A 7,238-nucleotide genomic window follows, 5' to 3' on the forward strand; every position below is an offset into this window, starting at 1 on the left:
TAGGTTGGTGATTTTGAATACAACTTTTCCTAAAATCCTGCCTGTGAGCCTGTTTACACACAAATCCTAATATTCAGGCCAATATGCGACTGAACATGCTGCTGAATGACATGTAAGAAAAAAAAACAAAAAAAAAAACCCAACTTGAATCACCAAAGTGTCAACTCTTGAATTTTCAAACAAAAGACAAAGACAAACTTTGACTGAGCTTTGGACAAGCTGGAGTCTGATCAACTTACAGGTTAATTCTCTGAACCTCTCTGAACACAGGGCGAAAATAAAACAATCAAATACAGTTTTGTCTCGGTTTAGTTGTTGACACACCTTAAGCTTATTTTGAAGAGAAACCCTGGGCATTTCCGGTTTTTCCTCTATTGACTTGTCTCCAGCTTGGCGCAGCTCTTTAAAACCCCACCCTGAAAATGTGAGGTGTTCTGCCCAGACATCTCTCTGCCTCCATGCTGCACTGGTCAGGTGGTGTCTGCTGAGGCCCGACTGCTCTTTCACCTCCATGCAGCCACACGTGGACACCAGAAATCACTGAAACATTACAAATTCAGTTCACAAAACTACAACTCATGCATCTACTGTGGCCAATCCAGATTTTAAAGTGAGGGATTTTATGGAAAAATAGTGCGTAAATTGTTGAATTTTAAAAATGCATATGGGTATAAAAACAAATTATCCCTTATTAAAAATACATAAAAGTTAAGTTTTGATAATGGCGTGTACGGTGTAGCTTCTGATTACATGGAGTTCTGTATCATTAGCCAGCACATTTAAGTTAATGCAAGAAGATGTGAAGCTGATTTCTGAGGCAATTGCATCCTAATTAAGTTGTCTTTAAGGGGACATTTGATGTTTACTTTCAAAGTCATCAGTGTCTCATCCTGAGTCATCGATGTTGAAGTCAGAGCTGAGTCATGACAGCTGGAGATTCAGTTCAGTGACTTCCACACATACAGCCCACCTGCAGCAGTGCGAGGCACTGAAGTCGAACAAAAGTAGTCAAAGTAGTAGAAGCACATCATAGAAGCAGATAGGTTGTAGTCATAGTTTGCTAAATATATGAAAACATTTAAGCAATTTCAAGTAAAACCTTTATTATATCAGGACACTTTCTAATAAGGCATACTTTAGGGTTGTAAGATATAATTAATGGCTCTATAAATGGTTAATAAATCATCAGTTCATTAATATTTTGCTAACAGAGCAGCAATAACCCATTAATATAAACAACATTTGGGGTGTGGACTGTCCTTCGGGAACACTTTATTTTCCTGTTTATTTCCTAATGACTTCCAGGAAGATTCCTGGAAAGAGTGATGTCATTTGGCACAAGATGTAGGAGAAAAAGAGAAAGTGATCAGTTGGTACACTTATCTCCAGTTACTGCTGTCTCTTCACACCCATAAAATTCAGCATCAGCAGTCCTTTCGTGTGTTGTTTATCCACCTTCAACACAACCTCATTGGTCTGTTTATCCGCCAATAAACAGTTCAATATATTACCTCCTGTAAATAAGCTGCAGAACATCTGGACCAAAATGTATTTAATAGCATTTTTTTTTGCAATCCCACAAGTTTTTATTGAAGATTTACTTATAAAAAATGTACATAAATATAAATATTCTTTCTGAACTGTTTATGATTCTATAAAATATTAATACATTTTATTTTATCTTATTGTTTATTTGATATGTTCGCACTAATTAACTTATTGTTATGCAAGTACACTGAGTGCAATGTTTAAACAACAGTGAAATTACTTGTATGTGCACACATACTTAACCAGAAAACAGACCATTAATGAATAGCCATTAAATAAAACAAATAAACTGAAAGTCCATTCTTGACTTTGGAAGCAGTTGACAAAACATAGTCAGCACCAGGTCCAGGTCCAGGATTAGTGGCTGCTCTGGAGCTTTCAACTGCGTCACATGCTCTTCATTAATTTGCTGTGATATTTTCGAAGTTTTAAGTTCATTTCACTATTTTGTATCTTAAAGACTTCTCATCCTTGTTGACCTCAAGGTTGAGACTGAAAATGTGCTGATGTAGATCATGTGATATGATAGAAGGTTCCAGAACAGCTACCAAATGGACCTTGTTGTGAGATTGTTTTGTTTTATTACATATAACTTATTAGGAAGTCGCACCATTATACTTCTATAGTAATAAACTACATTGACTGAAGCCTATAAGCAGAAAAACAAAGCTTTTGTTTGAGCTGAGTTTGCCTGTAAACATGTTAAATTTGTTCCTCAAGAAAACACATTTTTACTCTGACAGCAGCTCTTTCATGCACAGACCATCACTACCCACAGCCATTGTCTGTGCCTCACAGTGTGTTTTCATCTCTCTGGAATAAATACTTTTGCCCTCATATCTTTCTGGAAGCACAAACAGAGCTGCTGAGCTCTGCAGTTTCACTTTGCAATGGCACAAAAGCAGCACTGAATTGTCCTCGCGGTCGGCCAATGAGCTCAAAGCAGCAGTGGTTCAGTGTCCACCAGCGGCCGGCAGGTGCCAGTTTCCAGCTGGACTCCCATCGGTGTTGGGAGGCAAAAAGAATTTTCTAATCGGTCACCATTGTACCAATTGTCTATAAAAATTAATGTGCGAGTGAGGCTCTGCCTTCACATGAGGGCTATCAAATTCCAAATCACAGTTCATGAAAGAGTACAAACAAAGAATGAATGACTCTGAAGATTTCAAGGTAACAACTCCATATCTAACATTTTTTGTTTCAGCACAAAGGTGTGAATGGATGCAGCAGCTTTTGCTTCAAATATATCTTTTTTATTGACTTTGTTGACTAGGTTGGCTCCTGATTCCTTGCACTCTTTAGTAACTCATTTCATATAAACTTGACCATCTCTTACCGTACTTGTGATAGACCCACTGTGTGTTTTCCAGGAGGGTCAGAGTAGAAGCAAAGACCAAATAGATGGCACAGGGATGAGCCTGGGCAACAGGAAGGGAGTGAGGGTGACTGGGAAATATGTGCCTCCGGTGCACTGGAACAGCAGAGGAGGAGGTCCATCCATCGTCCACGCTCCCACCAGCATCCCTTTACCTCCAGACACCCCCACTGTGATCTCCATCGCCCCTCTGCCTCACAGGCCCCCAGAGCAAGTCGATGATCCCATGGATGAGCCTGCTGTTGGGGAGGACTGGACCAGAGAGGCGTCTTCTCAAACCAGGGTGTCCTACGGTGAGATGGGCGTCCCCCGGCAGACCATGGAGGAGTTGAAAACCGTCCTGAGGGACAGTCCTTTGCTCAGCATCCGGGGAAGAGATGATGGGAAGCCAGGAAGTCCTTATACGTACCTCCATGGAAGCAGCGGCTTAAGCAGTGGTGGAGGTGCTGGTGGAAGGCCCGACAGACGGCACGACGATGGAAATCCCAACAGGGCGTTCAGCACCTTCAAACCCCAGTCTGATGCTTCCAGAAGGGGGCCCAGCTCCAGAGATAGCACATCTATTCAGCTGCCTTCCAGCATGGATTCATCCAGCTCATTCAGGTCTGATGCCAACACAAATAGGCAGCCTGGAGTCAGGACACACACAGATGCAAGCGGTGGCTACTGGGGAGAGACTGGAGCTTCTCATTCAGGTTGGTGAAGCTTTGGCTAAAAGACAAGTTTATCCCTGATGTATATGATAAAATATTGTTTACAAAGTCAAAATTGAGCAAATATTGTGAGACACATTAGATAGCTTCAGCTCTTTGAGGACAAACTATCGGCTCACAGGGCTTCAGTGCTCAAGTCTTATTGTAATATCTTGGTTTTGTTTCATTCTAGTTCCTGTTTTAACTTGGACTTGGATTCAGGATTGATGGATATTGACTTCTATAACCTGAAAAATGAGCAATATCTATTTGTGGACTTTTAATTTCTATGAATTGATTTGTCAGTTGGTAAAAATAACTTGCCATTGATCTCTAGTAGTAGGATCTACATCTTTTTTCACCCCTAAGAAACTCCTTAATCATTAGTTTTGCATTTGGAACAACCACCTGTTGCCCTTTGAGATTGTTTTTCAATGGGATTTGATTTTGATTGGGATCAAGATACATCCTAAACTAGACACTGTGCAGTTGAAGAATCAACTTATCAGTGCTCTCTGGTGGGCAAACTCTGTACTGTTGACAGTGTTTCCAAAACAATCACATCTTTGTCTGGCATTTCTATCCTGCAATTTCTTATTATAACCAACATACAGACAGATACCGATATGTCTGCAATAAGCTCATATTTTTATTGTCCAGCTGTATTCAACACTGACTTGAAATCAACAGAACTGGTTTGGGATTTGACTTTGGCTTGACTGAAGTGGTTTTGACACAACTGGAGCTTTGAGTTTTAGAAATACTGAGGGAAACAAAACGTATTTGATATTTCAAACTCTTTTCCACAGATAACGAAAACGAGACTATCGAGATCTTTGGGAATCAGAGCTTCATTTCAACCATGGAGCAGATCAAGCAGCAGATCGCCAGAGAAAACATCAACTTCGTCCGCTTTGAGGCCACCGATCTCCACGGGGTGTCCAGGTCCAAGACAGTGCCTGTCCGCTTCTTCCATGTAATCACCTAACCTTTCTATCTATTTCAAAGGATTGTTGTATGATAGAGAAGAGCAAGATATGGGGAGATAGGGGTCTGGCAATAGCAGAAAGTGTTGCTGGGAAACAAGTGTGAGCTAAATGGGATGCCAGATTTGTTGCTTTCTTTTAGGGTTATTCTCAATCTCGCCTCAGCGTGAAACTGTATGAGGCTGAAGCAGGGAGGCTATTTGCATAGCTTATCTTAAAACCTGGACACAGGAAGAAAGTGCGAGCCTGGCTAATGCTATTTCCAATTTGAAAAACATGTCAACCAACAGCTCTCACTAATTAACTCATTTAATCTGCTTTGTTTAATATGTGCACAAACAGAAGTGCAACAGGACAAAGCGCCTGCAGCTACGCTACACTGTGAGACTGATCTTAGGCACAGCAATGCTTGAGCTAAATGCTAATGCCAGCATGCTAACATGCTCAGCAGGTGTATGTATAATATGTTTACCTTGTTATTAAAGCCTATTAGCATTCTCATATTTGCTAATTACCATAAACACAAAGAACTGCTGACCTTTGCAAGTATTTAGTTCTTAAGTGCTCACTCTAAACTAGACATTATAATTCTGACCAGACGGAGACGCTAGATGAGAAGTTAAATCACTAAGTCATCCTGATGGGGACATGAATGTGTAAATCACATTAACATGCTAGATAAAAATTACAAAAACAAAACAAAACAAAACAAAACAAAACAGAAGTACTGGGCGGATGGTTTTTAGACACCACCTAATTCCCTCTATAAACACAAATGGCCATTTTAACAAAACTGTTGTGTACAAAATATCCAAATACGATACAGTGTGTGAATTAGTGTGCTTTAGAGGAGTTGGTAAGTGTTTTTTGAATTTTGGACACTAACAGGCTAATGCTGCTTCCAGTCTTTATGCTAAGCTATGCTAATCACCTAAACTATACATCCATACTTAAAAGACATCAGGGTTGTATTGACTTTCTCATCTAGCTCTCAAAAAGAAAATGAATGATTGTTTTTCCCAAACTATTGCTTCAACACAAATGTTGTATCCACAGGAGAAAGCAGTATATGGGGTCCCAATGCCCAGAAGCTACCTGGAGCTAACCCTGAGCCCTAAGAGCAACGAAGTGGACAATGCCAGCACTGCCAACTTCAGCAGTGATGTCCTTCTGATCCCTGATCTTCCAACCTTCAGGGTCTTACCCTGGGCTGAGCAGACAGCCAGAGTCATCTGTGACCCCTGCACGGTTACAGGAAGCCCCCTTCGCACTTCACCTCGCCTCATCGCCAAGCAGCTCCTCGGCCAGCTCCAAAGCCTAGGATTCTCCCTGCACTCATCCTTCACCTATGAATGCTGTGTACTTGGAGCGCCAGACCGGATAGGCCCAAAGACACTCTTATTCCCGGCCACCACCCTGCTCAGCAACCATGACCTGCCTTTCTTCCAGCAGCTGGTGGATAGCATGTACTGCATGGGTGCAGACATTGATAGCATCGCCTCTGCAAGTGGCCCTGGGCAGATGGAGATTAACCTGAGGCCAGAGTTTGGGATTGCGGCTGCAGATAGCGCCTTCACCTTCCGCACTGGCATCAAAGAGATGGCTCGTAAATACAGCTACATTGCCAGCTTCTTCACAGATGACGGCCTGTACAATGCTGGGGTGCTCTCTCACAGTTTGTGGGACGCTAATGGCCGACGTAGCCTCTTTCACACTGGGGAGAAGGCAGGCGAGTTGTCTGAGATCGGCAGAAAATGGCTGGCCGGGCTCCTTACCCACTCTGCTGCTCTGAGCTGCCTGATGTCGCCCGGCCTGGGCTGCCGGAGCCACATCGCCAAGACGATCAAAGACCCCAAAAGAGTGCTGTGTGCCACCTGCGGCTGCAACGATAACAGTAGCTCCTTTAATATCAAGTGTCATGGCGGGAGGGAGACGCACATTGACAACAAGCTAGGCTCAGCCATGGCCAACCCTTACATTGTACTGGCTGCTACTGCAGCCGCAGGACTGGATGGCATCAGACGGAACCTGAACGTCGACAGCAGTCTGAACAAAGCCCCCAGTCAGCAGAAGGAGTTTGCCATTCCTGTGAAGCTTGATGATGCTCTGGAGGCATTGGGGGAGGATCACGTCATCCGCAGCGCCCTCGGAGAGCCGTTTGTTCAGTATTTTATTGCCATGAAAAAGTTTGAGATTGAGACCCAAGAACTGGATGATGAGAGGAACAAGTGCCTAGAGTATTTCATCTAGAATTCCTCCTTGTTTTATGGGTAACACACTTCCTCTTGCTACACAAATAAAAGCATGAAAAACAGCTTGAATAAAAAGTTTTTTATTCTATATATTACTGACACCTTATTAGTATTATTATACAGATTGTAGATATTTTTTGGAGTCATTTCAAAATAAAGCTATGAGGACACCCTCAATGTACACAACTTTTTTGTGTGTCCGTTTTTTGAAGTTACTATCAAAAATACTGACACAGCTGTTCTTTGACAAGTGTGAACACAGAAGTTTGACAGAAGAACTGCACCATTAACCAGTGCAATAAAAAAGGAAGTGATATTGTCCTGCTAACTGGCTAATTGTGCTACAGAAGGTAAAATATGCTGGAATCCTAATGCTAAGAATTAT

General features: G+C 42.1%; 1 protein-coding gene across 1 annotated transcript; it reads left to right on the forward strand.

The window, feature by feature from the left end:
• The first annotated feature begins 3,149 nt into the window (after nucleotides 1-3,149).
• On the forward strand, nucleotides 3,150-7,037 carry lgsn (lengsin, lens protein with glutamine synthetase domain). Its single transcript, XM_076727396.1, has 3 exons — nucleotides 3,150-3,618; nucleotides 4,425-4,591; nucleotides 5,658-7,037. The coding sequence occupies exons 1-3, from the start codon at nucleotides 3,150-3,152 to the stop codon at nucleotides 6,849-6,851; spliced, it is 1,830 nt and encodes a 609-aa protein (XP_076583511.1). The 3' UTR covers nucleotides 6,852-7,037.
• Nucleotides 7,038-7,238: the final 201 nt, after the last annotated feature.

The sequence above is a fragment of the Chaetodon auriga genome, chromosome 4 (assembly GCF_051107435.1).
Source record: "Chaetodon auriga isolate fChaAug3 chromosome 4, fChaAug3.hap1, whole genome shotgun sequence".
Taxonomy (NCBI): Eukaryota; Metazoa; Chordata; class Actinopteri; order Chaetodontiformes; family Chaetodontidae; genus Chaetodon; species Chaetodon auriga.

Bases quoted from the DNA above. Each gene is read 5' to 3' on its own strand.
- lgsn (XM_076727396.1), top strand. From the start codon at position 3,150: ATGGATGAGCCTGCTGTTGGGGAGGACTGGACCAGAGAGGCGTCTTCT. The intron at 3,619-4,424 runs GTTGGTGAAGCT...TCTTTTCCACAG, and splicing joins GACTGGAGCTTCTCATTCAG to ATAACGAAAACGAGACTATC. The intron at 4,592-5,657 runs GTAATCACCTAA...TTGTATCCACAG, and splicing joins TGCCTGTCCGCTTCTTCCAT to GAGAAAGCAGTATATGGGGT.